At 47.1% G+C, this 21,203-nt stretch overlaps 1 protein-coding gene across 1 annotated transcript; it reads right to left on the bottom strand.

Annotated features, from left to right (window-relative positions):
• Positions 1-3,160: 3,160 nt before the first annotated feature.
• Positions 3,161-20,904, bottom strand: GABRE (gamma-aminobutyric acid type A receptor subunit epsilon). The gene is made up of 9 exons (XM_004022672.4): positions 20,797-20,904; positions 16,442-16,662; positions 15,939-16,006; positions 11,564-11,784; positions 10,954-11,036; positions 9,471-9,608; positions 5,647-5,799; positions 5,330-5,529; positions 3,161-5,039 (listed from the first exon to the last, which is right to left on the bottom strand). Exons 1-9 carry the CDS (start codon positions 20,847-20,849, stop codon positions 4,692-4,694), a joined length of 1,485 nt encoding a protein of 494 aa, XP_004022721.1. The 5' UTR covers positions 20,850-20,904; the 3' UTR covers positions 3,161-4,691.
• Positions 20,905-21,203: the final 299 nt, after the last annotated feature.

The raw sequence follows: 21,203 nt of genomic DNA, 5'->3' as shown, positions 1-21,203 counted from the left end.
CTTGCATGGGGCAATGATGCCTCTCAATTGCAGTCAGCACATTATGGATATGGGTTTGCCTTTCTTTTCTGGAGAATCTCAGACATCTCCATTAGTCAAGAGCACTGAGACAGGATTATATATAACTTGAAATGGACCCAGAGATCCACTTTGTGGCCACAGGAGTCCAACATTGGGCACATGGCTGGGATGTTATTACATACCACATCATCGTAAAATGATGAAATGGTATGTTGAAAGCACAACTAAAGTTTCAGCTTGTAGATGATACCTTGAGAGGGTGGGGTGTTACCCACCAGGAAACATTATATATCCTAAATCAATGACCATTATAAAGGAGATATAGAGGTTTGGGAACTAAGGAGTAGGAATAGAAGTCATCACTCCCAGTGATCCACTGGAGGAATTTGTACTTTTATCCTCATAATTCTGGGTTCTACAGGTTTAGTTCTTGGCTCCCAGATTGTGCCTTCACCAGAGGACAATAAATTAAATTTTAATTAAATTTTTATTCATGGCTAGTGCCCAGTCACTTTTGGCACCAAATCGCAAGTCTTCCTGATGGTGGAAATTGACCTTAATAATTGGGAGAAGATAAAGGCACTGCATACAATGGGGACAGGCAAGAACAGGTTTGATGTCTAGGTGACCCAGTTAGGTATCCCTTAGAAATGACAAACAAGTCCTCCAGCTCATGGCTTGAGATGAGCAAGGTGTCCAGATCTCAGACCCTTCAAGGACAAGGCATAGTCACTCAACCAGGTAAGCCACCTAGACCAGGAGAGATACTAGCTGAGAGTGAGAGGAAATCCAGAATTGAAGTGTAACATAGACATGATGTTTATCAGTTAAGGTCCTAAGACCAGCTCCAGTGGGAGGTGCTAGAGTGTTTCACTGATCTTTTAAGTTTTCCTCAGGAAAAGAAACTCAACGTAGGTGAATTACTCCAGATTTTATTTATCTGAAGCAAATTAGCCTGAACAAAGTGAGGAATGAACTATGGAGGATGCTGTGGTATGTTACCAAGGCCTTCCACATCCCTACCTCTTTCACCCTGAAGCTCTTGTTTCTCCAACTGCTGAGATTGTTGGAGACTGACTACTTCAACTGAGTCCTTCTCCAGACACACCCAAGTTCATATCCCTTGCAAGCTCATGCTCACATCCAGTAACTGATAAATGCAAGAGTATAAATGCCTAGCCTCCTTGCCCTGATTTGTGACAATTTGGAAAATCCACCCCAACTCCAAAACTCCTCATGTGTACCACTGAGGACCTAATGGTGGCTGCAATGACCCTAAGAGCACTCCCCAATCAAACCCCTACACGCTAATCTCAGTCTCAGAGATTGCTTCCCAGAAAAACTCACCACTGACAGTGTGTTTTGTTATACATTTTTTTTTTTTTGCTTTTCCTTTAGTTACTATTTCTTAGTATGAACAAATTTTTCAGCACTTTCCTTTACAGTTTCTGGTGTTTTATGTCATGCTTATAAAGGCTTTTCCTATCCCAAGAAAACATATTCACCCATATTATCTTAGGATTTTCTTTAAAAAGTTTTAAAATGTTTAATTCATCTGTGATGTTGATGTAAAGAAAAAGACAGAGACCCAGTTTTATTTTTAAATGAGTAGCTAGTTCTCCTGCCACTAATTAATTTTTAAATCCCTCTTTCCCTCAAACTTTTCTAAGATATAATGTGCTTTTATCCTTTTTCCAGTTTCTAGGTTTCCATGCTTACCTCATTTATCTTCCATTGTGCTCAGTAATTGAAATGCTTAAATCATGAATTTTTCTCTGAATGTGGTGCTGGCTGCATCTCATGTGTTTTTAAACATATGGAGTTTTTTTCTTCATTAATTTGATTTTTTTGACATTATGCATCCCATTATGGTTTTAACGTATTCATTTTTAAAGAACTGTTTACATGAACTTCTTAAAATTTACTAATGGTAGGAATTTTGTTTTTAGCTTTACTGTAGTGTGTTGAAGAAATCAGGTTTGCACTGTTTCAAAATGCATTTAAATATGAGTGTTCACAAATTTGCATGTCCTCATTGCTCAGGAGCCAGGCTTTCTCTCCCCTCATCCCTGCATCTAATATAACTAAAAGTGAGCAACTATTTTCCCTGTTACTTGTTATTATTAATTGTAATGTGTCACGGGTTAGGACATCAGAAAATGAACAGTAAAGGTATGTAGATTTCTTACAGGGAAATCATTTCAAGATTTGTGCATCATTTCAAGAACTTTATGGCAAAACTGTTGGCTGTTCAGATGCCATTTTGTCTCCTGTTTGGTTCTTATTATCGTTTCTGACTTTCCTTAGAGCTGGATGTGTCAAGGGATGCCAGGGCCAACACTTCCCAATACCTTTAGAAAGTTCATTTTATCAACCAAGATCTCCAGGCTTGTTGTAAGCCAGACAGGGTATTGACTTTGTCCCACTCCACTGGTTGTGTGATAGCTGCCTCAGCATCCCCATCTTTAAATGGGGAGTGTTCTGAGTCTGATGATCTTTAGGAAGCTGACTAGATGAAGCTAGAATGATGGGCAAAGCAAATGAAACATGGAGGGAAGAAGAGGTATAGGAGTAAATAAGGGAATCAGTAAAGGGGGGGGGGGCGCCTACTTGGTCAGTGTCTTCCCTTAAGTTCTCCACTGAGAGAAAAGTACATGGCAAGTGTACGGTAGGTCTAGGAGTCATGGATGGGGAGGAAAACAGACAAAGATTTGAGTCACTGAGTTAAGATTTAAAACCTCAGCAGTAGACTTCCCTAGTGGTCCAGTGGTTAAAAATCCATCTGCCAATGCGGGGGACACAAGTTTGATCCCTGGCCCAGGAAGATTCCACATGCCGTGGGGCAACTAAGCCTGTGCACCACAACTACTGAGCCCATACTCTAGGGCCGGTGAGCTGCAACTACTGAAACCCACTCCCTAGAGCCCATGCTCCACAGCTCCACAGCAAGAGAAGCTACCTCAATGAGAAGACTTCACACCCCAACAAGAAAGTAGCCCCTGCTCTCCACAACTAGAGAGAGCCCGTGCACAGCAACAAAGACCCAGTGACGCCAAAAATAAGTAACTAAAAATTAAAACAAAAACAAAAACAAAAAACCTCAGCAGAGAACAAACACCCAAGAAACCAGCCATAACAATTTTATGCTTTACTGATATATTTATTGATATATTTCCCCTTTACAGTTGATGGTGACAAAAAGCAGATGGACCCCTACCCTACCCACCCACCCCTCAATAAAATACAGACACAGATTTCATTCAGCATATATAAGCATTGGGGCATGTCCAAATTCACCTCACTGGGTTACTAGAGCCAGGAGAGATTAGATCTTTGGGGCAGTCTGAGCACCTGAGGCCCAGGAATTGAGCAGGCCAATGCTGAAGAGGCTGGCCCTGCCCCTGGGGTGTCAGCAGAGGCTATAGAATCAAATCATGGTGGAAAGAGCTGCCTAGCCCTGTCGCGTGACAGTGGGCTCCTGGGTAGTTTCCAGTGAGATCCACAGTCCCATAGAAATCTGTGCCTCAGAGTTCTCATCTGCAAAATGGGGATAAGAATCCTGCCCTGAATATATCACTAGGCTATGAGGCTCAAAATAGAAATAATTTGTCAAAAGTGCTTTTGCAAAAGGTAAAGTGCTGTACAAATTTAAGGGAATTCAATTGATTGATTGTGATTGTCAGAGTGCCCCAGAAATAGGAGTGGACTGGCTCACAGGTCCAGGGGCCAAGGAAGTGGCAGAACTCCTATGCTGTGCCTCAGCTGGGCACCAATCAATGCCGGTAATGCCCACTGCAGAGGGCAGAATTCCCTTTGTTTCTTGGCCCCAGGAAGTCATCATGGCCTAGCACCTGGGTTGGGGCTGGGAAAGTCACTGGGGAAGTCACAGAAAAGTCACAAGGGTCAAGGGGGAGGAAGAAAGGGGCATACAAAGCAGGGGGCCATTACTATCATCACACACAAAAATAGACACCCACTGGATGCAAGGCATTGAACTGGTGGTGCAGATGAGCAATGAAGGCCTGCGGGGAGGGGAGAGGGAGGTATCACAGCAGCAGAAGGAGGGGTACTGTCCTCACTTGCTGGCTCCCCTCCTCCTAGAGGAATCACGCCAGTGCCCATCTATCTGCAGGGAAAGGAGGGCAGGGAGAAGAGAGTCAAGAATATAATCATCGGACCTAGGAAGGAGATCCCCTTCCCCTGTTACACTGCTGCCCAGCATCATTAGGAGGTGCCAGGATCAGGCAAGCAGCTGGTGTATGCACTTTGAGGCTGAGGCCAGAGCTGGGCCCAGAGCACCACAAAGGCAGTGCTGGGTTTCTGGGAAAAGGCAGTGGGTGTTAGCCCTTTGGGGAGATGGCTAATCCGCTCACACATGGACACCATCCTAGGAAGCTGGTTGCTGAGTCTACGTTTCAAAGCCTGAGTGTCATACATGCCCCAGGAAGAACAGACATGGGGCCGTTCTACTTGAGATGGGCCGCTAAGGAGATTCGGTGAATGGGCCAGGTGGGGCGTGACTGGCAAGGAGCGATGCCCTGCCAGCTGCTGGCTGGGGAAGGGGAAGGAAAGACATTCTCTGGTTGCTGCTTTCCTCCAACTCCCTTAGCAAAGGCTGTGGGACCTCCTGGGGAACTGGGGAGGCTGCCCCACAGGGTACCAGCTGGCACCTACAGGTTAAGGCAAACAAGCCAATAGATCACATTGAAGAAGAAGAAGGTGACTGGGAAAATCACTCGTGAGTAGTTATCCAAGCGGTAGACATGGATGAAGAGGCGGCCCTGCTGCCAGCTGCTGGCGTCACAAGTGGGGACCATGCAGCAGTACTTGTCGCACCACCTGCTGCAGCCAGCAGAGCGCCGGAGGCGGCTTGGCCTGGCGGCCTGCTGGGCTGGGCAGGATGGGCCTTCATCTTCCTCACTCTCCCCCGACTCGTCCTCCTCGGAGTCCTCAACGTCACACACAAAAGCTTCCGGATGCTCAGTGACAGGGATGCGGACACGGATCGTGGCACGAGGCTGAAAGGAATGAGTGAAGAAATCAGAATGAGTCAAGGGAAGATGAACCAAGCCCAGGTGCTGTCTCAAGGATTCCTGAGGACTCAAAGCTTGGCACCCTGTTTCTTTTCCCACACCCCTATCCCAGAATTTCCACCATCACACCAGAAAATTTACCCAATGCCCCCCAAAGTCCCAGGTTACCCCTCATTACTTGGTGAGCTGGCCACCCATGTGTCATGAGTGCCAGTGCCCTACTTGCATGCCTCCATCCTCCAAAGCCTTGCCACCACTCCCATACCAGCTCATACATGGCGAAGTATGGGAGAACCACGGGGCGCCGTCCGGTTGTAGGTCAGGAAGTTGAGCACGGCAAACTCCATCAGAGCGCAGAAGCAGAAGACGAAGCAGATGGCAATGTAGAAATCCAAGGCTGTGATATAGGACACGCGTGGGAAATTCTTCCGCGAGAAGGTGCCCAAAGTGGTCATGGTGAGTACAGAGGTGATCCCTGTGAAAGGAGATGAGTGGAGGTGGACAGCACTACTAGCTGATATATTACACTTTGGAAAGGCCCCCAGAAAAGGCAATTCTGTGCTCCAAGGAGATGCCTACCTCACCCACTTACCTAGAGAAGTCCTGGCTGGAGCAGACTCTTTCTTGATCCAAAAGGAAATCCAGGAGACCATTGTGGTCACAGAGGAAGGAACATAGTTATGAAAGGCCACAAAGCCAAATCGCCTGCTCACGTTGAAGTAAAGCGTCATGACTATGAAATCACCTGGAAGATATTTAAAAAATACCTCCTCACTATAGCACTGCCACGAGGGTGACCCACATGCAGAAGGACATGCATACTAAGGGCCCAATAGGGGCTCATGGGGTGCCCACCACGGTCCTTGGACAGAGGCACATTAAGGCAATACCACACAGTTAAGAGTCAAGCCAGGGCTAGAACCTTCATCAATTCTTTCTCAGTTCACTGTCACACACCCCATATCCATCTTTCCAGGATAGGGAGCAGAATAGTCAAGTGAAAGCAATAAAATCAGTTAGCCGTCTAGATATCAGAACCACATGGCTAATGTCCAGGTGGCTGACTGAGGCCTCCACGTCTACACCCTACTCTAAGCTAACCCTATCTACTCAGCTTCCTTGAGATAGTGTGTGGATATTTATACCAATATTCGAACCCTGGACTCCTGTTCTTAGTCTATTACCCTAGCCTAAAATGAGTGTTTCAAGAAAATAGAAGAATTAGCTGAAAGTGAAAATTTCAGTCAGTCCTCTAGATGTCAGGTCTGCAGAACATACATCCACAAGGCTGACTGAGGTTTTCGCATTCATTGGGTATCGTGTCCTTGATGTTGGCTCTTAGCCTAGGCAGTGATGGCTTGTGCAGGACCTGAGGACAGCCTCTATCTCCACTTGGCATCTTCTGTTGGACCCATCATGCTGCCTTATAGTCTGACATGCCCAAACACTCTGCATGCTTATCATGACCCCCGGAGATTCTGGAGGCCTTTCTGAGGCCAGAATATCTCTTTTTACTCTCAACATCATGTTGGGTTTACAATAGTTCAAATTCTGGCTCCTCAGTGAAACTAAGCTCCAACTCTCCACCTCAGTGATGCTGTAGAATTCGCTGGCCTTATTAGGTGGGTTTTTAAACCCCTTCAGGGCAGGTCTCACCTGAGCCCTGTTGCTATATTCCTGCCCATCCCAGCCCAGCACAGCCTAGAACCCAGCAGATGCACAGCAACTCTTGCTGCTGCCTGGCAACAGTTCTGTAAAGCAGACCAGAACACTAACCTGTCCATGTGTCCTCCTATTTTAGAAAGTAGATCACCTGCCCAGCAAGTCTGGGTATGTTGGGACTGAATGGGAAGACCAGCCTTTCCTACTCACCTTGGCACCACTGACACTCAAGGGGCAAGACTTCTCAGAATCTTCTGGAAAAGGCCAGGAAGTTGCCTGGGGCGAGTTGAATACCTGTGTCCAGAATAGTAGCTTTGCAGATAGAAGTCCTCCTCCGGGGCTGCTGCAGGGACCACTCATCCTTGCCTACTAACCAGAATGTTATTTATCGAGATCCTAGCTCTTTCTCCTGGGGTCTCGACTGCAATTAAAATGGCCCTACTCAGCTATAGCCACTCTGCACAAAACTTTGCTGAGTTGATATATTCTTGTTGCAATAAGATTGATTATTCTATCGGCTTTTTCTATTTTTATTTTGTCTATTTCACCAAAGAAGTACCTTCTCTACTTTTTAACAGATGGGAACTTACCCTTTAAGGCCAAGTGAAGGTACTAACACACACTTTCTTATTTCTGAGGAATGGAGGAGCATGGGTAAGGGAAAAAAGATATCTGGGGCTGAGAAGCCAGAGGGGGAGAAAAACTAAAGATGCTTTCTGCTCTTATCTGCCTCAGCCAGAGCACAGTTGGTCACTGCACTGTCAGAGGAACACAATGAAAAAGACTGTGTCCAGAGACTGAGACTAGAAGGATGAGTGGAGCCAAAGCTTTGAAGAACAAAGGGGAGGAAAAAAAAGAACAAAGGGGAGGGAAAAGAACTACAGCTGTATAGTCTATAAAAGAATATGATCCAGGGTTGGAACTATAATACTGGCTCTTTGATCCTGACCCTGTGGAAGACTGACTAGACTTACTGGAAGCTCAGTAGTTCTAGGGAAAAAGAACTAAGTCTAACGGGTGGAAGTTCCAGAGATTTCAATTTCAGATGAACAGAGAGGTTTTTTCTGACGAACAGAGTTGTCCAGTGAAGGAAGAAACTCCCTTGCAAGAAAGCAAAATCCTAATCATGGGTGAATTCTGTATCAAAGGCTCAACAGCCAGCAGTGAAAGATGCATTACTCACTGCGGGTAAGGCTCCTGAAGCAGAGGTTCTCTGGTTGAAGGCCCAAGGTGGCCAGAGTACCAAGCTAGCACTGCATTCTGAACCCTTAGGAGCTTAGGACCTAAGTCTACTCCAGACAGAGAGAACTGCCCAGGGACCGACTGAAAGAGTTGGGACCAGTCCCAAAGATAACTATGATACTGAAGAAACTATGATTCAAGATCAACTCATCTCTCGCAGAAGATAAAGGAGGCCTTCTCCTTTCTCTCAAGAACTCTCCTCTCTTCCAAGGAGGGCGGGGTGCTTACCTATTGTCATTGGTGATGATGCTGCCTCTGGGGCTTTGTAGTCACTAGGGTACCATTTTGAAACAATGTACAACCATCTACTAAACGGAACCACTAGTGACTTGAAAGCCCATGGGCCTTTTCTCCTGCTGCTTTTGATGATGGGTCCCCACCTGTCTGGGGAAACCAAGGTGCAGAAAGGTAAGAGGCATGCCAATGGTCAGCCAGCAGAAGAGCAAGGGTCCCAAGTCAAAGGGAGTAAAATTGCTTACCCAGAGCCCCCGAGAAAAAGGAAAGCATTTGTAAAGCAGACTTCTACCCCTGCCTAGTACTGTGCAAGCAAAGCTCTAGCCAGATGAGCATGGGCTATTCCTCACCCAGGGACCAACTCAGTGAGTAAAGCAAAAGCAGATTTTCTGCCTAGCCACACGGAAGCCAAGCAAGACACCTTCCATGGCAAATGGCTGGCTGGGTGACTGGTTCCATCCGCAGGCTGGAAACGGTGAGGGCAGAGCCGCCACTGCCCTGACTGGTCAGTATGTGTGAAAAGGCTGCTCCCAGAGCAGCCCCAGGGAGGCCCCTTGGCTCCTCATTCAGATCACCTAGGAACACAAGCAAAGACACTCACACCTAATTGGGAGCTAAAGTATAATAGACCCAGGACCCTCCCCTTTAGTCCTTGTGAGGGACAAGGTCAGAAAACCAATGATCACCATCCAAGTTGAATCCACCACGAAGCCTTTGACGGGAATCTGTGCGTGTCAGGGCTGCTCCTTTAAAATAAATGTTGATACGGCAGTATTGTAGCTGCTGAAACCTCTTCCAGATTATCCCAGCCCTCACATAGCTGATGATAGAACTCCAGCCTCCAACCTCCCATCAGGACAGACTGCATCCCACTCAACTGGAACCACTTGGATTGTTCTGAGTATGGAGAACTCACATGACCTCCATTTCCCCAAGTGTCCAAGTAGGTCAGTTGTAACAAAACGCTGGAAACCAAAAGGTCTGCATGACAAGGCTAGTTGCAAATTCTGACAGCAACAAAACTTCATCTACTCACCTACCCTCTCCGGGGCTTGGCAAAGCACTTACTTCTTTGCAGATGAGACTGAGATATAGCTACAAAGCCTCAGTTTCCTCTGCAAACAGTTGTAAGTGCTTAGCATTTATAAGACAGGAGCCATGTTCTACAATATTGTCATAGAATGAGTACATAGCATTTGGACGAATGGATGGCTACCTTCAGTCATCCTTACCACCCTCCCGGGCCTCTGGCTAGCCCTAGCTCAAAGGTGCACTTACCAGCCAGGGTTGTAACAGTTTCAGTTGTGTTGCTCACTCCTGTAAAGTCAAACTGGAAGAGCTTCCAGGAATTACTCTCATTGATCTTAAGCGTGAAATTTTCCCACTCGTAGATTAGGTCATTCTCAGGATAGGAAACTGTAAGGCAACGTGGGAAGACAAGCCATGTGAGTCTGGGAAGCCGAGCTGAGGCGTCCAACATCATGGTGTCTGAGCAATGCCCTGGAGTCCTGACTCTGGCTGCACCAGCTGTGGGGCCTTACCTCTCTTACCTCATTGTTGAAGGCCAGCCAGTAAGTGCATTTACTGAGCATTCCTCAGTACCATGCCCTGTGCTAGACACACAGAGATGAGCAAGGCAGGAGCCCTGCCTTCAAGCATTCACATTTTATTGAATAAGACAGTGAGTACACATAAATTGTTGGAATTCCTCTGAGAACAAAGGAGGGAAAGATCAGTTGGGGACACACCCAGAAAAGACTATTCTATAGAGTGGGTGACATGCTCAGTAAGTCTTAAAAGTCCAGGATAAATATTCTCTGTACGGATGAGGCTAAAAGGGTGAGGAGTGTGTTCTATGAACAAAAAGGTGAAAATGCCTGATGTATTATGGAAACGTTAAAAGTTCAGGATGGCCGGCTCACAGAAGATGGATGAGGTATGTAGGAGTGGATAGCAGGGACCAGTTCATGAAGGGCCTTGAGTGCTATTTTAAGCAATTTGGAATTGATTCGAGAGTTCAGGAAGAATTTGAAACTAAGGAGTAACCTAGTCTAGATGATGCTTCCACTAGGTCACTCTAGCTCTTATATGAGGATGGCCTGTTGACAGAGAGACCAGTTATGGGAGCCCAGTGCAATAACTCAGGCACAATAAAATGAACAAAGGCAGGAGCCAAAGCTGTGGCAGAGAGAATGCAGAGAAATAAAATCAATAGAGATTCTGGAGGGAACACCAACAGGATGTGTTGATTGGATAGATGTAGGAGGTGAAGAAGAAAGAAGCATCAAAGTTCTTGGCATGGAACACTGAGTGGTTGATGGTGCCTTTCAATGAGACAGATGGGAACACAGAAGCAATGCATTTGTTTTGAGGGTAGAGGTTGGGAGGAGACCGTGTATTTAATGTTGGACATGGTCAGCTTCAAAGTACAGATGTTGCGAAGTCCAAGTGGAAGATGACAAAGATCTAAACCAAGATAGTAGTGACAGTGAAGATGGAGAGCAGACATACTTGAGATACACTTTAGAGGTGACTGATTTGAAATGGGGCGGAAAGGAGGAGGAAGCCAACATGAAGCCCAGGTTAAGCAACACAGCATTGTCAGCAGGAAAGATGAGGATGGACTGGGAGGCCCTGGGCAACCTTGGCACCATCTTAAGGGAAAAAAACAAAGGCAGAAAAATGTAAGGGGCAAGGATGAGAAAAAGAAGGGGCCCAGTGTGATGACTCTGGGGTCCCAGAAACCTAAGAATGTACTCACAGCTAGAGAAAGACAGAGGGCAAGAGTGAGAGTCCATTGGAAATTTGAGCATGTGGAGTGAGCATCCAGCCTCAATGGTCATCCTGGAAGGGAGAAAGGAGCCTCATTAGGCTGGCCCTGAACACTTAGGTATCTACCCAGCTTGGGCCTGGGGACCACTGCCAATGAGTGGCAATGGTGGGATTTGAGACAAAGAGCTCAAAGGAGAGACAAAAAGAGTGGAAGAACAGCTTGGATGTATATGGCTACTCTGGCCTCCATCATCAGAGAAATGTATGGACCAGCTTAGATGGGCTTGTGTTTCTTGCCCATCCCAGCTTCAAGGACCTGCCAACACTCTCCCATTCTTTACCACCTCCTCGGCCCCATAGCACCCAGATATCAGTCCCAGCTATGCCACAAACTCGGGCTGTGGCCTTAAGCAATATCTTCTTATTCTGAGGCCTTAGTATGTATGTCTATACACCAAGGGATTGAGCTCATGGTCTGGGAAAGCTGGAGGGGACCTTAGAAGTATCATTCAGGATGAAACCTCAGTCCATGTTTCTTTGGCAAAAATTCTCAGAAGGGGAAGAGTCACAGGAGGCAAGACTCCAGAAGCTTGACATACCTGATGGTGTACAACACCTTGCCATCCTTGTGGATGCGGACCATCTGGTTGGGCATGGTGATTGAGTGCTCATGGGTCCTCTTAGAATTCCTAAAAAAGGTGTCTGGGACCCACAGCAGGCTCACCAAGTTGCCACTCAGAACAAAGCTCTCAAAGCTGCCATTGAAACGAAGGCGTTCGTCATACCAAGTCTGGCAGAAGGTGATGTCAATGGTGTATTCCTGGTGGCAAGGATAGAAAAGCACACATTTGGGGCTGTGCAGACAAAGAACATTCCTGTGCCATCTTGTGATGGACCTATCTAGTAGACAGGAGCCCACTTAGGTTTGCACAGAGGAAAACAGCATGGGTTTAGGTGAAGGACATTCTCTATTTCCATGTATTCCAGAAAGAAAAAAAAAATCCCAAATGAATAGCAATCTGGGAAGACACATTTAACCCAGAAACGGACAGACAATGGTGGCTTAATTGTAAAGGCTGGGCTCATCACGTCGATACTCCCCTGTAGGACTATGATGCTACTCCAGTCAGGCTAACACCATCTGGGCTCCCACATTTCCATAGCAAATCAAGATGTCAGGTCAAAATCATTCTAAACATTTACAAACATATGCACCTTTGATTGCATACAATGAAGTTGCCCCTTTCAGCTTTTATTTGGGGAGCACAGATGTTAAGTAACGCACAAGTATTTGGTCTCTAGATATGGTCTATCACATAAATTGTTAAATATCAAAAAGAAGGTTTAAGAGGAAGAAGTATGAGAAGCTAGAGATCTGCACCACTGGTATTGAAAGGAGGAAAAAAAACAACAGACTCTAACAGAACTGCAGGCAGCTTGAACAGCAAGTAGCAGAACAAGGCCAAGGTACAACTTTTAGGGCTAGTTCAATCTCCTTTACTTTAGAGGTCAGAGAGAAAGGAGTCTGTTCGAAATCAAACCAACAGTTAATGGAAACATACTGGCTCTGATGCTCAGAGCATCACTGCCATGGCCCTGCCCTGGGACTACCTCCGCCTGCCTTACTCTCCAGGGCTTACTCCACTTGTTCCAAGAATCCCTTTGGGGGTCAAGTTCCAGTTTTCCTCTGCAGGACCCCTAAGCCTTTCCTGTGAGTTTTCCTGCATCAAATAATGAACACCACCAACCAGAAACCCACAATGAGGAGGCCTGTAGAGCCCTCGAGGTTGGGGAGCACGAGTCAAGACCATCTCTGCTTGCCTTTGCTGCTCAGGACACAAGGTGGTGAGAGCCACTGCCCAATTACAGGGAGCCAGCCCCCCAAGACTGAGAATGTTCCCTGGAGGAGTACGGAGAATCACACAGGAAAAAGCCTGACTACCATTCACATGCAGAGCCCCCAGCCCTGCCCTGCCAAGCCACACCAGCCCTCATGAGTGGCCTTCAGGGTGGCTCTGCTCTCCTGCATGGCTGGCAGCTCCAAATCGGCCTACAGAGCTGCTGAGTAAGCAGAGGAAGCATTCCCACTACGGGGCACACTTGCTCCTGTGCTACACTCCCGGGTTTCAAATAAGCATTTCATTCCCATTTAACCAGATTCCAACTGTAAGCTCAGGACACACCAACTGATAACTAACTGTTCAATCTTCCCCAGTCTGACAAGGGGGCTTGTTTTCTCTCCCTGAGGACAAATCCTGTGATCTCCACAACCTCTAATTTATGACTGAAGGGTATTGGAACTCCTCCTCACCAAGCACCACACTCTACAGTATCAGCAGAGAAAAACAGGCTATGTACAAGGACTGGGACCTTCCACAGCTTTAAAGAACTATGGGGAACTATGCAGATGGCCAGACTTCTCTGGGAAATTTAATACCACATGAGTGTTTGGAATCTTCTAAAGGCACTTGGCCCAGGCTAAAGCAACATGTTACCAGCCAAAGAAAATCAAGTTGCTGGCTCCTCTTTGGACCAGTTCTGTGCTACACGCCAGGTTCGGTGATGGCTGGGTCATTATACTGTATCCCTCAGGCTTGTCAGGTAGCAGTCCTCCCCGTGAAATCAGTGCTGCCAACAAGAGTAGGCACACAGCAAAGGCTCTTGCAGATGTTAGAAACAGATTTCCCCAAATTACATCTTACACACATAACAAGGAGGTGGTAGCCAGATTTTCTACTACTCTTCAGGCCACTTTCGCCATGATCCCACCAATTATCTGAAAGGTGCCTTTCTTATTAATTAATTAGCCTCCAATTAAAATAAATAAATTTAAATTTAAAAAAAGAGTAAATGGTGGCTATGATGGTGGGACCAGAGGCCCTTAACCTCTGGCTCAAAACCCAGTATTTCTTGGTTTATCAACAATTTTAGTCAAACTAATTGCTAAATTCATACTCATTTTAGTGGTAAGCACATTGGTGACAGCAATGAATAAATGTGACATCAAGGGAAGAGGGAAAAAAAGCTTTAAAATGTCAACAGAAACTCAAAAAGATCTGACTGCTCTCACATTTCTCTTCTTCCTTCCCCAAAGTTTGTGGCTTCTATCTTGAGCACTCTTTCTCATGCTCTTGTTCACTCTGAGGGAAGCCACCTGCCACACGTGAGCTGCCCTGTGGGGAGGCCCACGTGGCAAGGACTGTGGAAAGCCTAGAGACAGTAGCCAGAGAAATAAGCCCTGCCAACAACTACATGAAAACTTAGAAGGGGACCCTCCTTATTCAAGTCTTCAGATGACACCCCAGTCCCAACTGACACCTTAACTACAGCCTTGGGAGACCCTGAAACAGAGAACCCAGCTAAATCATGCCTGGATTCCTAACCCACAGGAGCTGTGACCTAATGATTATTTGTCATTTTAACCCCTATACTTTGGGGTTAATTTTTGCATGAGTGAGTGAGTAAAGTCGCTCAGTTGTGTCTGACTCTTTGCGACCCCATGGACTACAGCCTACCACGCTCCTCCATCCGTGGGATTCTCCAGGCAGGAGTATTGGAGTGGGTTGCCATTTCCTTCTCCAGAGGTTCTTCCCAACCCAGGGATCAAACCCAGGTCTCCTGTATTGCAGGCAGACTCTTTACCTTCTGAGCCTCCAGGGAAGTCCTAATTTTTGCATAGCTGATACACAAGTACACTGTGCCCCAAGAATAAGGCAGTCAAACAAAGCATCACAGTGGGGAACCCCACTCTTGCATTCAACCTATATAAACACCTTGAGCTTCCATGAATGTTTACTTACCTTTGAGTGTGTATCTGCAAGTACTATCTCAGAGCTTAGACGCTTAGCTCACCCAGTCACATGGTGCTTGTTGGGTACCAAGGTGTGTGCTAAAACTGTGTCTGCCCTGGGCTAGGCCAAGCCTATGGCAGTGATGGAGTTGGTTACTCCAGTCTTCCTCATTATCAGGCTCCACAGATGAAAATGACATTTGAAGAACATCTTTTATAATTCATTTGCTCAGCTAACATATACTGGGTCCTTGACATCAAGGAACCCATAGTTGAGAGAGCAAGGCAGATACAGAGTACATAATTACAATACAATGAGGTAGAGAAGTTCAGGTGAACAACTGTGATATACGCTAAAAGGTCTGAGAGTCAGAGAAAGGAGTGTGGTGTGAGTAAAAAAGGGAGCAACTAATAGTTGTAGAAGGCAGGGAAGATGCCATGAAAGAGATGTCATTAGAGTTAAATCTGGGAGGATAAGGTGAAAAATTGGAAAAATGCCATCCCAAAGTGGAAATCACTTGAACAAAGGCTCAGAAGCACAAGATAGCCTGGGAAAACCATACGCTAGTGTGACTAGTGTACATGATCTCTAAAGGAATGGAAAAAAAATAAAATAAAACTAGAGCCCTGAGTTGGCTGCAGACATGGAGAGCCTTGGCTGCTAGAGTGTGGGGTTGAATTTCATGCTTTAAGCAGGGCTGGGACTACAGGAGGCATGTCACACAGGAGGCTGGGTTAGTAGGTTGCCTGGGGCAGGCAGAAACCTTGCATTTTGTATATATCAAGTAGGAGCTCATGGAGGCTACCTGGGGAGTACAAAAGGAGATAAGAAACTAGGGAAGAATTCCTAGAGCAACAGTTGGTAACTACAAGAGTAAGTCCATAAAAATCATTATCAGAAGAAAAGAGCCATTCCACTGTGTTGTTTAAAGTTGCTTTATTATTTTTATTTTGAATGAAATAATGAAAGATACAGTCAGGATTCCGAAGGTCCTTTTCAGGCAGCAAGGGACTTACTACTTTCAGTCTCCTTCTCAAGTCCTTGTCATTTAAATCCCACCCCCCCCAAAAGAAAAAAAAAAACACCTCTTTTGTTACAGACACAGAAAAACCAAGTACTTGAAAAGCCTCATGGGCCAGCTCACTAGGCTAGAAGATACTATAAATCAAAGCTCAGTACTCACCATGTCCATGATAGAGAGAGGCCCAAGGGTGTTGACAGACAGTTCGACGGTGACCACAGTGGGTCTCTCTGTAAAGTAAGCAGAAGTGGCAGAGGTAAGTGTCAAACAGAAGTGTGGGGCAAGGGAGGGTGTGGTCAGCGGCAAATAAAGAGGGTAAGGATTGGACTACATGGTTTCAAGATCTGATACCATTTCTTTCTTTCTTTTCTCATGAAAAGGCCCAATTTATAGGCTGTGAAGAGTTGGACATACCTCAAAGGTCAATCATCTAGTCCAGTCATCTCATTTTATAGTTGGAAAAACTGAGGGTGAGAGAAAAGTCTAGACCAAAGTCAATGGCATTGCTGAGACCAGCACTGACATCTCTTACATGATACGTCAGCAACAGCTGTTCCTGCCCACATGCAGGGCACCACCACCTACACCCCAGGCCCATTCTCCACACTTAGGCCCTCAACCCTCCTACCCTCTGGGGCCTGGGAGATTTAAGTCCTGCTACTCACCTCCAATGCCAGGGCGCAGTTTGTAGTCATAGTTATGGAAGATGCCATCCAGGATTTCCGTGGCTGTTGGCATTTTGCCAAGTTTCTTATGGGTACCAACAGCAGTTGGCTTTATTTCTTCAGAGGAGAGGTCCTTTTCAGGAGGCTGGGGCTTTGGGCCATAGACCTTATCAGCACTGGCAGAGGATCCCTCCTCTGATTCAACTTGAGGTCCTTCAATGCTAGAACATAAAAACAAACAAGTGAACCTCTGTCCTCCACTCTGAGGGGGCCCAGCTGGTGCCTCCTGGGAGAGTGAATAAGTCGGCAACCCACAGCACAGTTAGAGTACCTGGTAACAGTAAATCAAGAGCCAGATTATTCTTGTTAATTTCTTCTAAAACTTGTGCTCTCCATTGGAACTTCCCATGCTATCCATCTTTAATGGTCATTCTTTATTTAACAAAAATCAATAACAAAAGCACGTTCAAGATTTTAAAATAATATTTCAAGGTAAAAGCAAGAGCACGTGGGTGTATGAACTCTAGCCAATCAGCTGCCATTACTAGTCTTGGTCTCCAGTCTGCCTGACCAGTGCCACCTGGGAGCAAATGGGCAGGCAAAGGGCCAGGGTTGTGAGAAATGCTCAGGAAAGCCAGAGCACTCTCTCCCAGAGAGGGTCAGAACACTGCATGTCTTTGCTTTAGTGATACTCTACTACATTGCAGCTGGGGGCCAGGGCTGGGGGAAGCTCTGAGAAATGAGAGAAAACAAAGACTATTATTTAGGAAATAGATGGTCAACAGGAATCCAACCTGAGTGCCACAGCCAAATATTACACAAAGAATTAAACTTAAAAATTTAAAAAACTTAAAAAAGCCACCTGCAAATGTATAAAATACAGGAGATACGGTGTTAGAAATCAGAGTCATGCTTCCTTTGCTGGGAGGCAGTGAGGGAGGGGGCACCAGGTAGCTTGAGGTTCTGGTCATATTCCAGTCCCTGATGTGGGTGTTTTGATATCAGTGTGAATCATTTTTGGACAACTCGTCAGCCGTGCACTTATGGTTTGAGCACTTTTCTGCATATATGTTCTAATTTTTAAAAAAAGCATTTTGAAAAATTAAAATGCTAATAAAAATCTGCAAATATATGGACCTTATATGAGCCCTGATTTTAAAGGGCAAACCATTAAAAAAAAAAAAAAAACCAAACACAACACAACAACAACAAAAAAATTATGATACATTAAGGGAGATTTGAATATTGACTGGTTAGTTTCTTCAGGGTGAAAACATTCTAAACATTTTTAGTGTAATAGTGGTATTTTATTCTGTTTCTGAAGTCCTTACAATTAGAAATACATACTAAAATAATTACATATGAAATGATACGATGTCTGAGATTTGCTTTAAAAGAATTTAAGCTGGAAATAAAGAGTGGGTGGGATGCATAGAAAATAAGACTGCCTATGAGCTGATAATTAACAAGGCTGGTGATGGGTACATGGAGATTCACTCTACTGTTCCCTGTACTTTTCTATGTCTTTGAAAAAATTTATAATTAAAAGCTTTTTCAAAAGCCATCATCAAATTAATCTGTGATGTTGGAAGGCAGGAGAGTGTTTTTCTTTGGGGAAGAGGGTGTACTTGGAGGGGCCAGAGTGGTGAAGCTGGTGGAGGTGGGGGAGGGGACAGGCAACTTTCTGTTTCCTGGTCTAGGTGCTGTTTAAATGGGCATGTTTCCTTTGTGAAAATCCACTCCTGATTTCTACACTCTTATATCTTGGTAACACAAAATTATTTTATAGTTTACAAAATCAATTAGACAGCTTGCTCCCTCAAAGAAGGGGTTAACAAGGCAGGAGATGTGGGTATGGCCTCTGTACTGCAGACCAAGGGAAGGCCAACTTGAACAGCACAATGCATGATCCTGCAGTATTTCAAACTCTTAGAATTGCTTAAGTGGTGTCCAGATGTGCCAAGTTGATGCCATTTCTCATGTCTGAGGTGGCTATTTCCCACTGTGGGCAAGGGAAGAACTGGGCTTGGGGAAAGCAATTTCCATTTCTAATCACATATCCAGAGATGCCCTCTTTCCCTGAGGCTCTTCCCTCTGTCCTCTGAATAGATCATGCCAGCCTCTGTGGGGCAGGGGAGGGGGGGGGGGGGGGATGGAGAACTAGGGGACTGCAAAATGTGTGACTTGACTGAGAGCGTGGCATGATCAGGACTGTTAGCCAGAGCCTGCCATGACCCCTCCCAGAAGTCCACAGCCAACCAGAAGAACCCCTGAGTTTCGAGAGGCAAACAAACAAGCAAAGGCCCAAAGACCACCACAGTCTCTCTGGTCCCAGACTATGTCTGCCATGAAAATGAGATCAGAGGGTCTTGAGGCTGCTGTCATCTGACAAATCGATTTTGCCAGTAACAAATTTCAAACAAATCAAAAAGCCCCGTCATCCTGGGATCTTGGAGTTAAGAAGTTGCTAACAATGAATACACCTTTCCTCAGCTAGCCATTAAGCCAACTTTCATGGCTAGAAATAATAAAAACATGAAAAACACTCATGCATAGGACTAGGGGGGTCTTCCCATGGGGCTTTTCAGGCAACCACATCCCTCTTGATGCAATGGTCCAAGATGGAGCTGAATTTCTGCAACCCCTCCCCCACAGAGGATGCTCAGGCAGCTGGCTGGGGAAAGAAAAGAGAATATGAGAAGGGCCACTGGACTGCTTTTTTCCCCCTCATATGAGTCCTCTTTTTCACTTTACAGATGGAGAAACTGAGGCCCAGATGGAGGTAGGAGGTGTGCCCAGTGTCACGCAAGTGGTTTCAAGCTGAGCCTGGACCCGAGCTAGGTGGTTCAAGATGGCCCGTGCCAGCACACCCCACTGCCACCTCCCCAGCTCTTTAATGACGTCACAGGTTACCATGTGGACAGTGCCTGAACTGACAGTGTGAGTTTCTGCAGTCCTTCCCCCTAGGCTGGAAGGGTAGTTCTCATCACAATAGCCCCTCTTCCTTGGTTTTCTCTCTGCTCCCCTCCCCCCTTCTGCACCCCTATATCCCTCTTTTGCCCCAGTCACCAAGTCATCTCTCCCAACTAGTCCAGTTCACATCTAGAGGGATGTGGATGACTGGAAATTCCTAGCACGCATTCAGAAATATTTACCAAGCCCCCTGATGAAGCTAGCCCCCCTCCTCGCCAGGGCATCAATGAGCCAGCAACCAGCTACACAGCCCTGCCCCTGATGAGCTGAAGTATTCTGGGGGTGGGGAGAGAAGCCATCTCCCCAATACCCCTCCCCGAAACGAAAAAGCAAGACAAGTCTAGTGGTGGAGGCTTCTAGAAAGATCAGGAAGCTTAGAAACTTGTGACAGTTGCAGCTGAATGGGAAACCATCTAAAAAATGTGAAGCAGTCCTCTTTCACTCTCAGAAGCCAGAGATTCAGGGGATAACCTTCCTGGCAAAGTCCCAGGACCCCAGGAAGGTGTGAGGGAAGCCGGCTGCTCCAAGGAAAACCTGCTATTGATCTTTGGAAGAGTGGGAGGGGTTGAAATGCAGGATCCAAAACCACAGGCCTCCGAGATGACCATTCTTGACCCCTGGCTCCAGTCAGCCAAGAGCGTCTGGGGGCATTAGGGAGGAAGAGGGAATCTGGCGGTAGAGGGGGATGGGGTGGACAGCTGGGGTGGGAACTCTTGGACTAAACCAAGGCTCTTGCCTGGGACTGGCACCAAAAGGAGCGGCGGGAAGGGAAGCAAATAAAGTCAGAGTCGTCTGGCACGGTGCCTGGTACTCACCAGGCGCTCAGAAAAGAGAAAAAACAATTTTTTTTTTTTTCCGAACGAGAGAACACACTAGCCAACAACACTCAAACATTTTAAGCGCAGTTTCTTCCCCCTGCCCGCACACCTCTCTGGGCGCCACGTTCCCAAAGTCCCCCCCCAGTTCGCAGAGGCGCGAACCTGACCAGACCGGTCACCTCTTCCCAGGGAATGCTGGGGTGCGGGTTGGGGGGGGGCGGGTAGGACGCGATCGGTCCCAGGCCGCTGCAGTGGTTTGGAAAGGGGGGTCCCCAGGGGGTAAAGGGAGGGGGCACGGGAGCGGCCAGGTGACAGGCGTCCCGTCTTCCTTCCTGGGCGCCCCTTCAGGGGCCCGGGGCTTCCATCCTAGGGGAAGCGGGGCGAAGGCCGGCTGCGTGCGTCGAGCGGACGTGGGACCAGGGTAGATCATGCGAGGGCCTGGGGCAGGCGGGGAGTGGGGCTCGAGGAACACGGGGTGCGGGAGTTCTCAGGAGCCGGCCTCACTCCCGGGGAGAGGGAGCGGGGCCTGGGCGGGGACTCCTGGGTCCAGGGCTGGAGACTCACCACGGAAAGATTACCAGCGTGCCCAAGAGGATCAGGAGAACTTTGGTCGACATTGCGGCGGGGACCGGCGCGACCACCTGTGCGGAGGTCGCTGCGCGCGGTCTGTCCGCACTGAGCGCGGCGTGTAGGGTTTTGTCGGGCTCCAACTTTCACTCCTCCCACTCGCCCCGCCCCGCGCCCCCCTTCCTGGCTCCTCCCCCTAAGCCCCGATGGAAATGTCCGACGACGTGTACGCGGCTGCGGCAGAGGGAGGGGTGGCTCCGGCCAGGCGCGGGGAGGAGGAGAGAGACAAGGAAGAAGCCTGGTCGCCAAGGCCCCCCGCCCCCCACCGCCACCGCTGCGGAGCTGCCAGACAGCCAGGGGCGGGGGACGTGGGGGAGGAAGGAGGAGGCTAGCCGGCTGTGCGC

This window comes from Ovis aries, chromosome X (genome assembly GCF_016772045.2).
Source record: "Ovis aries strain OAR_USU_Benz2616 breed Rambouillet chromosome X, ARS-UI_Ramb_v3.0, whole genome shotgun sequence".
Lineage (NCBI taxonomy): Eukaryota > Metazoa > Chordata > Mammalia > Artiodactyla > Bovidae > Ovis > Ovis aries.
Note: the sequence above shows the minus strand (reverse complement) of the source record. Positions and strands in the feature narration are given on the sequence as shown.

Excerpts from the sequence above, each read along its gene's own strand:
- GABRE (XM_004022672.4), bottom strand. The coding sequence starts at position 20,849 with ATGTCGACCAAAGTTCTCCTGATCCTCTTGGGCACGCTGGTAATCTTT. Across the intron at positions 5,530-5,646 it reads TCCAGCCAGGACTTCTCTAG|GGATCACCTCTGTACTCACC; the intron begins GTAAGTGGGTGA and ends CTCCTTTCACAG. Across the intron at positions 5,040-5,329 it reads GTTCTCCCATACTTCGCCAT|CCTCGTGCCACGATCCGTGT; the intron begins GTATGAGCTGGT and ends CATTCCTTTCAG.